Source organism: Podarcis pityusensis, assembly GCF_964106645.2.
Source record: "Podarcis pityusensis genome assembly, chromosome: 10".
NCBI classification, from domain to species: Eukaryota; Metazoa; Chordata; class Lepidosauria; order Squamata; family Lacertidae; genus Podarcis; species Podarcis pityusensis.
The window spans coordinates 20,639,591-20,658,929 of NC_138035.1; the positions used below are offsets into that span (position 1 = coordinate 20,639,591).

Sequence of the window (19,339 nt, forward strand, 5' to 3'; positions counted from 1 at the left end):
TGATGTTATTTTTTAAAAATAAGCCAAATAGATTTTCTTTGTTGGGAAAAATATATCAGAGTACAATCTGGAGCTGCAGTTGGTGGGGAAGGTCAAGGAAAATCCTCGCTCCACACAGGTTTTGATATTTTCCTGGACCCTCTACGCAAACCAAAATAAAAAGTCGCTTTCCAAGAAGCCCTAAGCTTTTAAAAAAGAAAAAAGAAAAACCACCAGACACCTACCCAAGGAAACAATCTGTATCATTCATCCACTGGTTTATGAACTGTGCAGTGATGGGCTCTGGGTTGTGAGGAAATCTGATGTTCTCTAAAGTGTGCAAAAGGAGATCAGGGTTGTAGTAAAGGGCCGCAATGGCCACCTGGAGACACATGGTGCGGAGCTCGCTGGTTTTAACCCCTCGCGTTAAGCGCTCTAGGACAGCTTCTACAAAGAGCGGGATGCACTGAGGATAGAAAAACAGGAGAGACATGGGGTAGAGGAAGCAAAGGGAAAGTGGAGAAATGAAATATGTTCAGAGAAAGTTCCAGGCATTAAAAGGCTTTAACTTACAATTAGAATTACCTTTCCTTAGAATAAGGGTCAGGGAACCTGTGGCCCTCCTGATTAAGCTGGACCACAGTTCCCATCACCTCTGACCATTGATCATGCTGGCTGGGGCTGATGAGAACTGGATCCCAGCAACACCTGGAGGGCCACAGGTTTCCCCATTGCTACCTCACAAACATGCAACTATACAGCACACAATTCCTTACGTGACTTTGAAGGGGAAATTATGTTATAAAACCATATAATGAGATACTGGCTCTAGAATACTGCTTCCTAAGAATCTCGGCTCTTTCTTTTTAAAGGCCTGTTTTTCAGTCCTGCAGTTACTGAAGAAATGGGAACTATGCCTGATGAAATCTCAGAAAGCCAAAGAAACTGCTGAACAAGAATTCCAGTTGTCAGGAAGCAAAGCTTCACTACCCTGTGAAGCTCTTTGTTGTTCCCTGGGGGTATGCAAAATAAGAAAAAATATGCAACTCTGCTAAATATGCATAATTTATACCGGTCACTTCTCTGAGATAGCTTGTAGCCCGTCATATATGAGTCCCACCTAACCACCAGCTGAATGATACCACCAAATACTTGTGTAATGTACAAAGCAGAAGAGCTACTGCCAGAACGTTGGCGATCAATTTTGGAAGCAGAAGGCCAGAGAAGCAGAGGCAATTTTTTATTGAAATATTTTTAAGCACCTGGAGCGCCATCTGGTGGTTAAATTCTCACCATCAGATTGTAACTTCTCAATTTGATAGAACAGGTGTGGGGAACACCCATTGGCCATGCTTGCGGGGACTATGGAGTTCAGCTACACCTGGAGGTCCTATGATAGATGAAGAGTGCTTTGGAGGGGAAGCCTCCAACCTCCCCCAACTCCTTGTTCAACCTTTTCCTTTATCTGCTTCCCCAGCTCTCCCCCTTTTTTCTCTTCTCCTTTGGCATCCCACCATGACCCCCTTCGCCCCCTCAACATCCCCGCTATTCTCCTCTTGCCCAATTTTGTCAGCTGCCAACAGGAAAAGGTGGCAATGCACAAGGTTCCCATGCAGCTCACACCCCTTTCACCCTCCCTACCCAGAGCAGTGGGCAGCAGGTGGCCGTCTGACTGAAGGAACAGACTGGCAAAAGGGCTGGTGGTGACCTTGAAAAGCCTTTATGGTTTGGGACTGGGATATCTAAAGGACTGCCTGTCAGTTTACATTTCTTGGTACAGAAAGTATTGATCTGATGTGTAGAGATCTTTCCTATTCTAATTAATTCAAGAGGGTTCTGGAAGCCTCTCTGTGTGAAAGAAACAAGAAGATTCCTGATGTTTGGGAAGCTGAGTACAGCTGGCTTAAACAGGTCCTGTTATCTCTTCCTGTCAAGGTCATGCTGACTAAAATAATAAGGCCAGAAGGGGCCTGGGTTTCACTCTTTTCTATCTCTCTTTCTTTTTGTTGCGGTGTTCTGTATATAGTATGCTTAGTGTTAAGGCTTAGTCTTATTATAAGTTATTGTAAGTTTAAGTTAAGTCTGCTGCAACTGGATTTCTTATGGACAGTGCCAATCCTGAATGTATTGGATTTGTGACCATTATGCTTATTTGCCTTCAGCAGCAGTAAAGCTCTGCCGGATGAAATATTAATGGTCTATTTTTTGGGACTCCTGCAACATGTTTAAGTTTTTACTCTGCTAACTATTCATTGGAATACTGCTCTGGATCAATACTGAGTAGAATTCAGGCTTGCTTACTAAGACATGCTTGCTTACTAAGGTATTCCGTGCAGGCCCTCTTGGGACTGGAGAGGGGGCCTTCTCAGTGATTGTGTCTAGACTGTGGAATTCCTTGCCAAGGTAGCCATGTTTTGCCCCATCTGTCATGCTGAATCAAAGTGACACCTAGCCCAGCACTACAAAAAAATAACCTAGGCCAAACAGCCCATTCCTCCAAGCACAAACTAGACCCATCTCAAGCTAGTTCTATCTAATGATCATCAGCAAAAGAAAAACTGTATGCCACTCTATGATTCTATGATTACCTGGTCAATACCCCTCCCTTTGCATTGCAGAATAATGACCTCTAAGAGCTTGGCTGCATGGCATTCGGCATCTTCTCCTGCATCACCAGTTAATACCTAGCAACAAAACCATAAACAAATTACTGAGATGTCAGTTGATACTAAACATGCCCAAACAGAACATGTTTGCTCAGGGTGTAAATGGAAACTGTTCTGAACCATTCATGTCATATCTGAGAAACGTATTTTCCAATACAGTATGACCTCTTATCTGAATAATCAGCAAGGCATCCAACATAACTGGATAACAAGAGAAGAGCAGACATAAAAACAGAGGGGCTAATCACACGAGCTTATACAGAAATGAGGGATAAACAGTAAATCTGAACAGTAACAATTTTAAGGTGTTCCCATAATGGGAGTCTTAGTATTGGCACTTTTATTCCTTTTCGTGGAGTTAAGTGGCACTCACTGAAATTGATCCCCAGCCTTCAAAAACAGGGTAGAATCTTGAACATTGTGGTCTGAATCCGTTTGTGAATTAAGAGTTCTCAAAACATTATGCTCAACAGGCTCAGTGAGCAAAAAGCAAGCGAGCTCGGATCTGTTTTTATTCTGTTTTCAAGTCTCACTGTCAGATTCATGGAGCTAGAATAGGCCAAAAGGCCATTTAGTACAAAGCCTGCACGCAATGCACAGCTGTCAATCCCAGCAGATCTACCTCAAGTGTTCAGACCTCGGCATGCTAAAAGCAAAGAGGATGCATGGCAGAGCAAAAAGCTCCGTGTTGCTCAAGCAAACTGAGCCAAAGCATGGCCCTCTACTAGAGAAAGGCAATTCTACTAATACTCTGTGGGCCTTTTCCCAGAACAAGCACATTAGGAAGAGCAACCGAAACTGAATATTCAAGAACAGAATAAGTGTTTGTCCTGTTTGCTGGTACAGCTCATGTATTTAAAAGACAAACACATTCACAGTATTCTAGCATATGTTTTTGTGTAGGATATACATCATTTCTAGTTGTAAAGTGGGTGTCTTGCATGCTGATGTGCTATGAACCTAAGTGAAAGAAGTAACAGAATTGGAAAAGGATCCAACATATGGCGTGGGCAGAAAAATCCTGTTTTTTTTTAGAAAGCCATACCATGTCCAAAATCAGTGGGTATAAGTAACTACACTCATCCTGTCAGGGTAACATGCAGGCATGACCCTCAGACCCTGGGTTTGAAGTCTGCTGAAGGGAAGCAAGCAGAGAATGTATGCTAAAAGCAGGTCTAAACAGGACTACTTGTGACCTTTACATTTCACCCAGTGCTACATTTTTCGGTCACTTTTTCATATTCATTTTTGATACCTAGTTGGTAAAGGTATGAACAATGGCAATACTTACCTTTTTACACATGGTGTAAATTATCTCTAAATTTTTGGGATTTGACAGTAACGTATCGGTATCAACAGTGACATAGTTGTGCAAGAGAGGCATCATATCTAGACAAAGGCAAGCAAAACAGTTAAGCTTGAGAGCAAAAGTAAGGTTAGCATTGTAGAGTTGTTTTCCTTGCATAGTACATGTTAACAAGCACTATAAACACATAAATAACTTAAGGGGTGGGGGGGTGGGAAACAAGTTCCTAGGGCTCCAAAGAAATGCCAGAAGTGTGTTGGCAATCCCTGAAGCCATCTACATGACGGAAGGAGGAAATGTGCAAATTTACTCAATATGTAGAGTTTATATAGGTCTCAGAAACTGGATTGCCACAGCCCAAATTAAGTGCACACCACTCTGCACAAGGCTATCCCGTGCACATGCAGCTCTGAATCTATAGCACTGAGGAACAATGCAAGCTTGTTTTCACTCAGCTGAGACAAACTGACAATTGATACACTCCATCATAGCTTCCTGAACTACTGCTAGCCAACATAATACTTCAAATCGAGTTACTTGAACAGATCTACTGCTCCAGTCTCTCAGGTTATTATAACATCAGTCAATCCCCTTTCAGAACACACTACAGAGCTCATTACCTGCAAAGTACTCAAAGCAATCCTGTTGAAATACTTCATATAAGACACCCAGAAGCTGCCACATTTGAGGTGAAATAAGATGGCACGTCAAGCTGTATGCTAGAGAGAGGATTTCTTCATAGAACTCTGAAAGGGAAACCCCCGCAGATCTGATGAGGTCTGAAAATAAAAGTTTGCAAATCCCACACAAACTGCAAAAATTCATATCATTATCAATCCTTTATACAGCAATTTTAACCAGCAAACATGTTTTGCAATCATGTCTTCCTTGAGGTATACTGACAGCAAGCTTGCCAGTTCACCTGAAGGTGTGACGGTAAGGAATTTACCAACCAGCACTGCATAGACTTGATTCAGGGCTTAAACAAAACTGCACATTTAGTGCAATTTGAACCTGGACATTACAATACTATACTCCCATTGTGTGCCCCACTGTCAATTCCCCAGGTATGTCTAGAACTGAATTGACTGTTGTTCCATTGGCCTTCCAATTTGCACTACAGAAAGCAATCTATATGTCTAATGTGCAACAAAAGTAAATTCACAACAGGCTAATAATTTATGCCTAAACTGAAGTGGATAGCAGAGAAAATAAGTTGTTAAGGCAGCCTTCACCAATCCAGGCCAAAACATCTGGAGGGCACCAGATTGGCAAAGGCTGGCTGGAAAAAGAGGGTGTACTATATTCTAATATCTAATTCGAGACTGGCATTTAGTTCTCTGCAATACAAACACAAACAAAAAATCTGGAAATATTTTCTAGAAGGTCAGCTTTTTAAATTTACCTATTACGTGCTTCTGCAAGACGAGGCCAATGATCTGTAAGCAAATGCTCTCCAACTGTTGAGTTATCTAGAATAAGAAGAGACAGAGACCGTTTATAGCATGAAAGTAACAACTGAATGCTTTTGTTTAAATGAACAGTTGCCCTAAAACAAAAAGCTAAATTTAAAACTGTTTTAAAATTATGACTGGCTGAAAGCTGTAGGCAAAGGTTTTGTGGAACAGAATAGGCCCACAGCGCCACCTGTTGACAAGTGATGGAGAAGGCTCACCTCCTTGTGGTCTTGCACGACAGTAAGGATTGTATCAATTGTGTGAAGGATCCCCATAGCCATGACAGTTTTATCCTCCAGTTCTTCATATTCTTCACTTTGGAGAACTTTCCCAAATATCTCTGCCTAAAGAAATCAAGACACAAAACAATGGAGAAGCAGCCTGCTGATTATGTCATCCTTGGAGACTATGAATAATAATAATTATTTATTTATTATTACTATTATTATTATTATTATTATTATTATTATTATTATGTATTAAAGCCATCAATGGGCACAGCACCTTGCAGTAAGTCCTGCACTAGTGGTTAGAACACCTGGAAGCCTGGGGAAGAGGGCTTACCATCATTGCCCTCCACAGCACTTCCCATTGGCTGTGTTGGCCTCCTCTAGTGAGTGAGCCAGCTGTGAACTATCTAGTTCCCAAACGGCATTTTAGCCAGGCTGCTTGGCCCTTGGAATGCAAGACTAGAACTTGTAGTGTAGCCTTCCCTGTGCCTGCCCCCATCCTGAACTTTTGAGTTTTCTCTGTATATAGATTATTTCTTTGTACTGTTGAACTTATCCTATTTATCTGATCTTATAAGGTCTTATGTGAATTGATTGACATGTTTTGTAAAAAATTATATATATCGTTTCAAATGTTTGGTATGTTGATAATAAGCATAGGAAGCTGTCTTATACCAAGTCAGACCAGTAGCCCATCCAGCTCAGTACTGTCTATACTGACTGGCAGCGGCTCTCCAGGGTTTCAGGCAGGGCACTACCTAGAGATGACAGGGATCAAACCCGGGACCTTCAGCATACAAAGCAGATGCTCTACCACTGAGATACACCGAGTTGCTTGTTGTGAGGCACTTGGAGCACAATTCACTGTGGAAAAGCGACATATACCTAAACTAAACTAAACTAAACCTTATACAGTGGTACATTGGTTTTCGAATGGCTGTTATTGAACAAATCAGCACCCGAACACCACAAACCCGGAAGTGTTCTGGTTTGCAAACATTTTTTGGAAGCCGAATGTCCGACGTGGCTTCCGCTTGAGTGCAGGAAGCTCCTGCAGCCAATCGGAAGCCGTGCCTTGGTTTTCAAACAGTTCCGGGAGTTGAATGGACTCCTGGAATGGATTAAGTTCGAGAACCAAGGTACCACTGTAGTGTCCTAGAATGGTTCTTGCTCCAAGCAGCTTACAAAGCAATATTTAGCAACAGAGAGAGAAAGGAGGAGAGGTGGGATGTGAGAAAAGACAATTACAGTGGTACCTTGGGTTAACTTAATTCATTCTGGAAGTCTGTTCTTAACCTGAAACTGTTCTTAACCTGAGGTACCACTTTAGCTAATGGGGCCTCCTGCTGCCGCTGCATGATTTCTGTTCTCATCCTGAAGCAAAGTTCTTAACCCGAGGTACTATTTCTGGGTTAGCGGAGTCTGTAACCTGAAGTGTCTGTAATCCGAGGTACCACTGTAGTCAAACCTAGTTGCAGTTTTGGATGAAGACAAGGTGTGCATGTTAAACGTAAGACCTGAGAGCCTCCAGGTGTTGTTTGACTCTGACTCCCATCATCCTCAACCATGAGCCCTATTGACTGGAAGCGAAGGGAGACAGAGTCCAACAACACCTGGAGGTTCACGGGTTCTCCACTCTTTATGTAAGAGTTTCGTTCCACAGACTATAAACCTGCCTGAAATGCATGTAAACAGCTGAGAATGTAAGGTGGGGAAAAGAGAGCAATACAGGCTCAGTGTTTTTGAAAACCAGGATATATTTTTTTAAAGCAGTTTAAAAATATAACAAAAGTTTCAATATTTAGGGTTAACCCATTGAAAAAAAATGTGGTATGGGCAAAAACACATGGGAATTTTCCAGGATGTACTGCCTTATATTGAGATAAAATGAGAAATGCATTCAATTAATTTTCTTCAAGTCGTTTAAAACTTATTTTTATAGACATGCAGACTGGTCTTTACAATGCCAAAGCTGGAAGCTACACATCCCTTAATAAATTCTTGATTCCAACAAGATCAACTGGAACCAGAAACATCAGAGGTTTTCCTCTGTATCAGAGCACTGCTATCTCTTACCAGGTGCTGTGTCATTTCAACAGCAATTGTTGCTACTTCCTGACTGTATTCACAAATCAGCTTCTGGATTACATTGGTGAGATCATCGTTCTCAGTCTCCCGAACAACAAGCAGCAGCTCCTGCATAACTGGCCTGATGTAGGGCTTAATGTATTCCTTTGCTAAAAAGGCACACAGAAAAACAACACAGAAAAAGATAGAAGGGGTCATTTGCTAAATGAAGATGCATGGAGCGCTGGATTAGGATTAAACCCCCTAGATAGATAAGATAAAATGATAGAAAGATAAAATATAGATAGCTATCTGTCTATCTATTTATCTATCATTTTATCTATCTATTTATCAGTGCTTCTTAGGTACACATATCTGTCTGCTTTCTATTCCTGAACTATTTCACTGGTGGAAGAAAAAGTGGTATGTTGGAAAGCTGAAAAAGGGAGAAAACTAAACAGACCATTTGGGGAATTTGCATCTTTTTCCTTGAAGATACACTCAGGTCCGCCTTGCTCCCTTTCTAAAAAAAAATATTGCAGAAGATAGTATATGATGACTTGCTAAAGCAGGGTTCTGTAACATCTGCAGCTATTACACCAATCCTAACCTTCATCTCAGACCTATTTGCATAATTAGCAGTCAAAATACCTGACACTTAAATGAAGGTTCAAAGAATGGGAAGTGAATGGCCAATAATGAACTACATGGGCATTTATTCAGTCAGTAACAACCACTTAGTAGGATGCTTGATAGAGTAGCAACAGATGCATTGATGTTATTGGAGCATTGATACTCAATACATGGGTGCACCTTTACAGCAACAATACACAGTAGGGTGAGAACAAGGATGCACCCTTCCTGGCTGGTACATATTCTATATTCTAGTGTCTGTCATTACAGAGAGGAGAATTATCATAATATTCATTTATTTTGACAGAAGGAATCTGAAGTTTAGCAACTAGGCATTGGAACTGAACTGGGGATGTTCATGCAGAGGAAAGAAAGAAAGAAAGAAAGAAAGAAAGAAAGAAAATCAAAATCAAACCTCGTTCCTGATGGCTTATTAAGGATTGAAGTGCTATGGCAGCTTCCACTTTGACAGGCATCTCTTTGTCGTCAATCAGGCTCTTCTTTGTTAGCTCAACAGCATTCCTTAGGTTGAGTTCATTGTGGAATTCCAAAGTACTGAACGAATGAAGAGTCCAACAGGACTGCAGCATAAGAGGGAGAAAGCAAAACAGACACTACTGAGTTCTGTTGTTCTCTAAGGAATCTAGTTGTGTGCTGGTAGTTCTCAGCTGATTAGACTTGTACCCCATACAGTGGTACCTCAGGTTAAGTACTTAATTCGTTCCAGGGGTCTGTACTTAACCTGAACCTATTCTTAACCTGAAGCACCACTTTAGCTAATGGGGCCTCCAGCTGCTGCCGTGCCGCTGGAGCCCAATTTCTGTTCTCATCCTGAAGCAAAGTTCTTAACCTGAAGCACTATTTCTGGGTTAGCAGAGTCTGTAACCTGAAGCGTACGTAACCTGAGGTACCACTGTATTATGGTTTGAAGAGGCTTACATTAGACAACTAAGTGTGTGTGTGTGTGTGTGTGTGTGTGTGTGTGCGCACGCGCATACATCCACCCCTGATTAAAGCCACCACCACTACCAACAACAACCATTAAAATTCTAGGCCAAGTTCCATAGAGACACTTGTGTATAACTAAGGCAGTTTTGCACAGGCAACAGTCCTTTGTGCCACATGAAAATGTTGCTCCAGACAGTTACCCGACCTTCAGGAGAGGGGCAGCAAGCAAGAATGTCAGCAATAAAAGAGCAAACAAAAAAAGCAAAGAGCAACAATGTGCAAAACAACATCCCCAATGCCATCTCGCCCCATTGCCCCTTGAGAAAGCAAACAAGTTTAAATCAGCCTCCCAGAAGCTGTAAGAGGGAGCATGCTCTCTAAATGATGGTAAGAAGAGCAAGTTACTGCAGAACGATACACTTGCTCTGGTCACTTACTCTTGCTCTCAAATACCCCAGGTTCGACATGAACAGTGGAAAGATGTGATTCTGTAGCATCAGCTCCATTTGATCCTTGAAGACACTCTTCTGATGGAATTAACAGTAGCCACAAAAAAGGTTAGTCTCCATTTTGATATGTGACAACATTCAATTATGTCCCAAAATTTAACTCCCCTAGACTAATTGCACAAATATAAACCAAAATCAGCTTCTAGCTTCAAGTTCACTCTCAGAAAATATTCTGGCATTATATAAGTCCAATAAAATGCAGAAATGCCCGACTGTTAATATGTTATGCTGTCCAGGCCAATTACAGCCACAGGTGGGAATGTGTCCCTATGAAGGTACATGTATCCAGAAATGCGGACTTGCTATGAATTAAGAGTTTTACAGGAATATCCAACCTCTTACATGGGAACCTGCCAAAGAGAGTTCCCTATGGCATATGCCTGTATCAAAAATGTGCATTTCAAAGCATGTTTTTGGGAGTACTGCAAGCTATAGCTCAGTATGTGCAATGCAGATATAAGCTAAAGTTGTAACATACAAAGCAGCCCCTAAGTGTCTGCATGAGGCCTTCACTGTTGGGCTGGCTCCTGCTCAGGAAGTGGGATGAGACATAGATGAAGGAGGCTATAAGAGGCAGCATGCCTATGTATTTCAATTGCTGGGAGTCACATGCACAGTTGAACTCAAAGTCATCTGGTTGGCCACTATGAGAACAGGATACTGGACCAGATGGGCCTTTTGTCTGATCCAGCAAGGCTCTTCTCGTGTGCTTAAGTAAGACTGCAGAAAGGACCAGAATATCTTTCTAAGACCAGGTGAAAAACAAAACCTGGGAGTTTTGATATAGACCAGAGATATTGCCTTGTTTGTTAAGAGGCTTCCTTGTAGCTCTCTCCTTTGGTTAGACCTGGCTGTTGATGCACAGGCTAAATCCCTGTCTAGCTTGACTGTTCTCGTCTTCAAGTGCTACTACTGGTTTACGGGCCAATAGCATACCATGGGATTATTTCAAGTTGTTTTGAGGACCAAAGTGCCCTCTGATGCACACCTGCTTTTCAAGATGGTATTTAAATTGAACAGAACAACTAGGATACGTCTGTTTTAATGAACATTCTAGAGCTACTTACCATGCCTTACTGTCCACAGATCAATTTCATTTCCATGCATGTCTCTGATGAAATACATGTATACAACAGGACTTGCCAGGTAGTCCCAGAATACTAATTAAAATATACTGTACGAATCTTGGTTCATTCCATTTTCATTCATCTCTCTTAGAACCCCTTATCAACTCCTGCTCTACACAGACCTTCTGTCAGAGATATACATGTGCATTCTGATCCCTGCATTAAAGTTTTCATGAATCACATTGAAGACTACATATTTGGTGGCAAAACTACATGTATCTTACAAGTCTTCATCCGCTTACCTTCAGCAAAATCTCTGCTAGAGATCCTATCACATGTAATGCCCCATCTTTTTTCCTAGGGTCAACATTGGGCCCAGTAAGTATCTGATAGCAAAATGCCATCATTTTGGGTAACACCTAAACAGATGGAACAAAATGCAGAAAATTAAGAACTAGAAAGTAAAAAATGCTGGAGTCATTCTGTTTAAACCAAGAAGACACTGGTGGTGCTGTTGATGAATGCCAGATGACCCATGGGGAGAGTGACCCATGGGGGGGGGGAGTGAGTGCAGCATCAGTCCAGACTGGAGGAATGGGAGGGGTCACTGTAGCCTGAACCAGCTCAGATGGTCATGGCAAGGATAACATTGGATTTTCAGGCAGGGACATATCTTGTACACTGCTCCTGAGCAACTTGGCTAACAAAGAGGATTAAAATGTAATAAAGATTTTATTTTTTTTAAGGGAGACAAATAGCCTTTAAGCAGGGATAGGAAATCTTGGCCCTCCAGGTGTTGCTGGATTCCAGTTCCCATCCCCAACAACATCTGGAGGGCCACAGGCTTCCCATCACAGCCAATGAAGAATGGAGGAAGCGGTACAAGCCTTTATAATGTCATAGTGTTTGTATTATAAGTACCTCTTTTCGCTTTTTTGCTGCAGTGTACAGAAGTATCTGAGCAGCTGTTGTAGGGGATGCATAATCTTCAAAGACATCTTTCAAGTTTTCAACAACAACAAAAAGAACAAGAAAAGAAAACCACATCAAGTGTTACTGCACAATCTTTAACAAGAACATTTTGACAAATCATTCTGAAATTGACAGAACAAGGACAACCCAACAAGGCTCTTTTTATTTCTTAAATGAGCAATCACTAATGGAAGTAAACAGCTTTCAGCCAATATCCTACTGTCTCTCCCTTATTTTGTGTTTTTAACAGACACCTCACCACAATCATAGTTTATGGAGGCTTAAACAAACTGTTATTTAGGGATGGGGTACAACGGACAGGTTAAACAGGGGCATGTCCTACTTTGCCATCTTTTTTGTTTTATCTCCTTTTGTTATATTGCCTAAATACTAACAAAATTACAGGTGCAAACAAACAAAACTTCTCACTGTAGGCTGATCTGAATGTATAGTAATCTGTTCAAATATTGGGTGCTACTGGGAAATAATATCAGTGATAGCAAGGAAATCATCTAGCTGATGCATAATACATATTTACCATATTTACCAAATTTCATGCGGATGTACTCATAGGGGTCCTCTTGCCAGAGCTCTTCATCCTCATCTTTATAACACATCAGGGAAAAGATCACTTCTTCACACACAGTCTAATAGGAAAAAATGCAAAGAGAATGTTCAACAGAGCAAAATCACATTATTAATCATTCAAACACAAGTCCTCACCCCAACAAATGATCATTAGGAATCCTGCAGCAGTACAGTGTGCTGCATACTGTACCCACCAAATCCAGCAGCTAATGCAATGATGTCACATCACATGCTTTACATTACTAAATGTTATCAGGCAGGGGTGGGAGATAGCTACACACACACACAGAGAGAGAGAGAGAGAGAGAGAGAGAGAGAGAGAGAGAGAGACCACTCTAAATCCTACAGATGGTGTGGAATAAAATACAGATAAATGAAATAAATATGCTATTGACTGGTTATTTCTGTCCAAGTGACTGCATTCCCATTATAGTAACTGCAATGTTATAGTAATTGCAATGTTAATTATTGTAATTCATTTTTCAAGCTCCAACACTACATGAAAAGCTCTAGCTCAAATCCTCAGTATTTGTGCAGGGACACCAATCACTATTTTTGTATTGACCTGCATATGTGGTTTCATCTGCTTCCAGGTTATACAGTGATTGACCCCTTGGTTCAGATAGTTTAATGTTTGCTGAAGGACACGTGGTGCAACATACTCTTTCTTCCTATATTGGTCCAAGATTTTTAGGAGCACCTAAAGGAAAAACAACATATATCAGGTTGCATTTGAAAATCTGTCCTTAAAATTAGAACATTGTGATTGTTTCCATTACCACCATCATCCCTGAACATGGTAGCCATGGGAAAGATTTGCTGTAACAACATACAACAGGGACCAGCAACTGGAAGCCCAATGGTCAAATTTGATCATCTGAGGAGGACCTACTGGCCAAAATGGAGGCAAGAGAGGTGCAAGTGGCAGCTACAATAAAAATAATAATCAGCAGTTCACTTTGGGAAGAGGGGCACCCTGGAAAACTAAGGGCTATAGCTCAGTGATAGAGCAGACTTTTTGTGTGCAGAAGGTCCCAAGCTCAGGTGTGGCCTTCCAGATGCTGTTGGACTCCATCTTTCATCAGCCCCAGACAGCAAGGCCAATGATTAGAGATAATGGGATTTGCAGCCCAACAACATCTTAAAGGCCACAAGTTCCCTATCCCTGCATTAAAGAAATGATACAAGGACAAGTAAAAAATTCCTGCTGTGGAACTATCATACTAATAAAATAAATGGCAGATGTTTACCTGTTGGATTCCCACAGCGTAGGTTTTCAAGAAGAACTCAGAAAATTCAAAATATTCTTTTGTTACATTCCCAGGACTGCCATACCTTGAAGAAAGAATCCAAAGCGAGTACGTAAACTGAAGGTTAATGCGTACACATGCCGCTAAAGTTGATCATATATAAAAGTGTGCTCAGAATAACCCTGGACACCAAAGGAAGAAGAAAAGCAGGGAAGCAAAATCTAGGACCACTCAAGGCAACAAGGATACATACACTCACTGTGACTCCCTGTCAGGACTGGTCGTTGTCCTCTTCAGATCACCACACAAACACTTCTTGTTCTTTTATAAAACTTTTTATTGTGTATTAACAAAATAATCTTATAAACAGTTCTTAACTATTATTCCTCAGAGTCACTTATTTCAGATACCTTCTGAGCTGTGCTTCTCCGTGACCAGCCACCCTCAAAATGGCGAAGGCGCCTTTCCCTTCGTTTTCCCTCTCTTTTTTCTAACCTCCTGGCTAGAGCTGGCCTGTATCTCCCCTCCTCCCAATCTGAGCTAGAACTTAACCCTTGCCTTTCCTGTGAACAGCCGGTCCCTCCCTGTTGTTCCTCTTGCTCCCTTCTATTAGATTCACTGCTCTCCCTCCCCCCTTGGGGAATGCTTTCTCCCTCTGAGAAACTGGAAACTTCTAACTCTTCCCTGACACTCCCCTTGGCTAACTACATGCAGGTGCAGTGGTGCCCCGCAAGACGAATGCCTCGCAAGACGGAAAACCCGCTAGACGAAAGGGTTTTCCGTTTTGGAGGTGCTTCGCAAAACGAATTTCCTATGGGCTTGCTTCGCAAGATGAAAATATCTTGCGAGTTCCTGCAGGTTTTTTTCCCTCCCCCCCTTTTTTCCCAAGCTGCTAAGCCGCTTATCAGCTGATCCTAAGCCGCTAAGCCGCTTAACAGCTGATCCGCTAAGCCGCTTATCAGCTGATCCGCTAAGCCGCTTATCAGCTGATCCGCTAAGCCATTAAGCCGCTTATCAGCTGATAGCTAAGCCGCTTATCAGCTGATCCACTAAGCCCGCTAAGCCGCTAATAGCGCTAATCCACTAATGGGCTTGCTTCGCAAGACAAAAAAACCGCAAGACGAAGAGACTCGCGGAACGGATTCTTTTCGTCTTGCGAGGCACCACTGTGTTATAACCCACCTATAGTAAAAGACAGATTTCACATTAAGCAAACTGGTCTTCTCTTAAGAGCTGCAAGAATGATGTGTCAAAGATGCAAAGGTATCAGCCTACTAGAGAAGGCCTTCATATCTTGTGACTTGCACTTGTGTACGAAGCCAAACACAGTCCACCCACCATGCATTGTGGCTTGCCTGACTTCCTGACTCCCAGGCAAGCAGTAAGATGGCTAATGGGGCATGGCTTGATTTTGCACGCTCTAGATATATTCAAAATAGCTCTAGTTTGTTTTTGGGTTTTCTGTTATGTAATTTATGTTCTCATTTATACCTTGTGATCTTTGGATGAAGGATGATATACAAATTCAAGTTACAGATAGGTAGCCGTGTTGGTCTGCCATAGTCAAAATAAAAAAAAATCCTTCCAGTAGCACCTTTAAGACCAACTAAGTTAGTTCTTGGTATGAGCTTTCGTGTGCAAGCACACTTCTTCAGATACACAGAGTGTATCTGAGTGTATTCTTCAGAGTGTATCTGAAGAAGTGTGCTTGCACACGAAAGCTCATACCAAGAACTAACTTAGTTGGTCTTAAAGGTGATACAAATTCAACAAATAGTTGCAAGATGAGAAACAGAAAATGAGCAAAAGAAAATATTCAATGGACAAATTGGCCAAAATATTGTGAAATTTTAGAACAAGATGGAGACAGATTAAAGCTGCAGAGTTTTGACAATTTAAAAACTAAAGTACGAGACTGGCTTCACTACTATCAAATAAGGGAGGCTTATAATTTAGATAAGAAAATTGGTTTCCAGGTGGAAAAATCAAAATTGGAAACAGAATTGTTAGATCCTAAAACCAAGAATTTGTCAAGAATGTATAACTTGCTGTTGAAATGGAATACTCAGGATGAAACGGTTAAATCTGTTATGATTAAATGGGCACAAGACGTTGGACATAATATTATGTTTGCTGACTGGGAACAGTTATGGACCACAGGTATTAAGTTTACGGCATGTAATGCTTTAAGAGAAAATATAATGAAAATGATTTACAGGTGGTACTTAACCCCAGTCAAGCTGGCAAAAATTTATCATCTGCCCGATAATAAATGTTGGAAATGTAAAGAGAATGAGGGTATATTCTTTCACCTTAGGTGGACATGCCCAAAGATCAAGGCCTTCTGGGAGATGATTTATAATGAAATGAAAAAGGTATTTAAGTATACCTTCCAGAAGAAACCAGAGGCCTTCCTTCTGGGCATGGTCGGACAATCGGTGAGAAGGGAGGATAGAACCTTTTTCATGTATGCTACAACAGCAGCAAGAATACTCATCGGAAAGTACTGGAAGACACAAGAATTACCCACCCGAGAAGAATGGCAGACGAAAATGATGGACTATATGGAACTGGCTGAGATGACTGGCAGAATTCGAGACCAGGGAGAAGGGTCGGTGGAAGAAGATTGGAAAAAATTTAAAATATATCTTCAAAAGCATTATAATATTAAAGAATGTTAGAAAGATGTTGGAAAAAGAAAATTAGGCAGTTTGGGTAGATATGAGATAAAGGATTAAGTAAAAATGAGTTGATGAAATTGATGAAATAGAGGATGTTTAATTATAATACTTTAAATTAAATTACGCAAATGAAAATAAGATTGGAAGGATGTGCTGAAAAAGAACGATCTGAACTAGAATACAAAACTGGGAGGTGAGAGGAGGTCAAGGAAATAAGTAAAGGGAAAAAGTTGTGTAAAGGTTTAATTGGTTTTTGTTTCATTTTAATGCAATGTTTTTGTATATTTCTTGTTCTGTTTTTTTTTATTGTATTTTATTGTACTTTTTTTCTTTTTTTTCTTTTTATTCTATGCTCTGTTATGGTTATGGTCAAATTTTTCTTTGTATCCTGTACTGTTTTGTTTTCCGGGTTTTTTTTGTAATTTTAAATTTGGAATAAATATCATTTAAAAAAAAAAAAGAAAAGAAAATATTCAATGGAGACCTTCAGTAAAACTGGTAAAACTTTTTCAAAAGATGTGAACAAAAGTGTGAAAGAACATACAGAGCTTGTTCAGACACAATGCTAAACCTTGGTTTACCGTTACAGGCACAAGTGACTATGACTCTCTCATACACACACCCCTCTGGTGCAGCCATAAGAAGTTTGGAAGTTTCTGCTCCTGTTTTAGATTTGTAAGGATACTTTTTTACAATAAATCAGAGCTTTCCAAACTTTTAATGTTGGTGACACACTTTTTAGACATGCCTCACTTCACAACACAGTTATTCAGTTTTACTAGCAAACCGGAGGTTAAACTAACCCCTTTCCAGCCCCTGGAGGGGTGCAGGGAGTATTCATGCAACACACAAACGTGTCATGACACAGAGTTTGGAAAGCTCTGCATTAAATATATAGAAAAATGACTGAAGTATAGTGCTGAGAAAAACAGAGTTCAGAAAATCTGCTCTAGTTAGCATTTTACCTTTCAAAAAGGCGAGCAACAATCCGCAAAGCCCATTTCTTACATTTCCACCATACTAGTTCTGGCCTATCATCTTCATCAATCTGCAGAGTCTCCTAATGAAAGGAAATAACTATCAGCCAATGTGTACACAAATTACCGCTGAACATTAAGAAAACATATATATATATATATATATATATATATATATATATATATATATACACACACACACCCACCCACCCACACACCCCACCTAAGACCAAAATTGGCTTTGAAGTGGTTTACATTGTATAAAGACCAGTTAACACAAACATTAAAATATAAAGATTCATAATCAAAAGAGCCCCACTGAACACAGTGATATTTACTTCTGAACAAACATGCTTAGGACAGCACTGTAAAAAGACTGAAAATTACTTCTTTTGAGACTGTTCTCTGAAACCAGCAATACAAAATCCTCAGAATTTGTTACTGAGACAAATTCCACATGGTTCATACTCTGCAGACTACACAGATTATGCAGGCTGTAGTGTCCACCCCATACCTTTCGATACGTTATGAATTATATCCTGCTTATTTTCTATTCATGGTAAACCTCAATGCAAGATACATAGGATTCGTAAGCATCTGACATCCTGGCACTGACTAGATTCAGACGTGCTTGGCTTCAGCAAAGCTGCAGCATCAGGTGCCTTCAGACCCTGCCCTGGCATGTCATAGCATGCACAGAACATCAAGCCAAAACTGTGCATCTTTAAAGCTTGTATAATATATCGTGCAAAACTACCGTATTTTTTGCTCTATAAGACTCACTTTTCCCCTCCTAAAAAGTAAGGGGAAATGTGTGTGCGTCTTATAGAGCAAATGCAGGCTGCGCAGCTATCCCAGAAGCCAGAACAGCAAGAGGGATTGCTGCTTTCACTGCGCAGCAATCCCTCTTGCTGTTCTGGCTTCTAAGATTCAGAATATTTTTTTTCTTGTTTTCCTCCTCCAAAAACTAGGTGCGTCTTGTGGTCTGGTGCGTCTTATAGAGCGAAAAATACAGTTACTTGCATATGTCACGAACTCCACAGCTTGAGTCTCAATCCTCATGGACTAAGGTTAGGTTCTGGCTAAGCTACATCACTGTACATACTTAGGTCTTGGAGCAATCTTCAGGCATGTAAGGGAACAGGCAATATCAGCTTCTACAACAGAGTCAACTGAGCAGTACCTTCTGCCTGCTCCACTCCAGCGCAAGCTTGTTTCCTTCTCCCCATGTCAAGGCAGCCAATGGCCCCAAGCCCAGCCTGGTCAAAAGGAATCTGGCTAAGATTTCCATGAAAACCTTCAAAGAGGGAGATTCCGCAACCACACTTGGCAGCACACTCCTGTGCTGATCTGCTTTTATAGAACATGGCCCACACAGAGATGCACAGGCAATGGGTCCCTTGCAAGTCCTGGGTATACATGGGCACTGAAACCCAACAGGGCCCAGAGACCGTGCAACAGCCAGAGGCACTACTGTAGTTGGGAGGCTGCAACAGTGCTCAGTTTGTAACAGGGTACCATGAGCAAGGCAGCCAATGGTCACATGTTGTGATGACATCACTCGGTGCTTACAGAGGCCAAGAGGGCTGGGGGGGGGGGCAGCAGGTTTGTGGAAGGCACCTGAAGTCAGATTTTCCTACGTATCTTCTTCCTTGTATTTCAGAAACACTATATTCTTGCCAAGCTAGTGGAAAGTGTGAGCAATTGCTCCTGTCCTTCTTTCTGCCTCCTTTTTTAAAATACTGGAACACAACTAGAGGATAAGCCTCTAATAACACTGCAAACAGGGGGGGCGGGGGCGGTGTTAAGTTAATATGCCCCTTAAGCTACACTTCCCCCTTTCCTATTCCCCAAAGGCATTAGTGTTGCCCAGTAATATAATCCTTACAGGAGGCACACTTCTGTCGATGATAGTCCGGAAAATCTCCATCCACTGAGTCATGGTTTGGTTATTCACCAGCTGAAGTGGCAGTGCATACTGGAATTAAAGAAAGGAAGAAAAAGATGGG

General features: G+C 41.2%; 1 protein-coding gene across 1 annotated transcript in view; it reads right to left on the reverse strand.

Moving 5' to 3' along the window:
• IPO8 (importin 8) overlaps positions 1 to 19,339 on the reverse strand; it is a 42,157-nt gene that overhangs the window by 12,122 nt on the left and 10,696 nt on the right. The window contains 16 exon segments of the mRNA XM_081023963.1: positions 225 to 445; positions 2,568 to 2,663; positions 3,937 to 4,034; positions 4,572 to 4,697; positions 5,357 to 5,423; positions 5,627 to 5,752; positions 7,715 to 7,875; positions 8,754 to 8,919; positions 9,724 to 9,813; positions 11,165 to 11,281; positions 11,784 to 11,860; positions 12,382 to 12,481; positions 12,988 to 13,122; positions 13,673 to 13,757; positions 17,319 to 17,413; positions 19,219 to 19,308. Of these exon segments, the coding sequence (XP_080880089.1) occupies positions 225 to 445; positions 2,568 to 2,663; positions 3,937 to 4,034; positions 4,572 to 4,697; positions 5,357 to 5,423; positions 5,627 to 5,752; positions 7,715 to 7,875; positions 8,754 to 8,919; positions 9,724 to 9,813; positions 11,165 to 11,281; positions 11,784 to 11,860; positions 12,382 to 12,481; positions 12,988 to 13,122; positions 13,673 to 13,757; positions 17,319 to 17,413; positions 19,219 to 19,308 (1,850 nt within the window).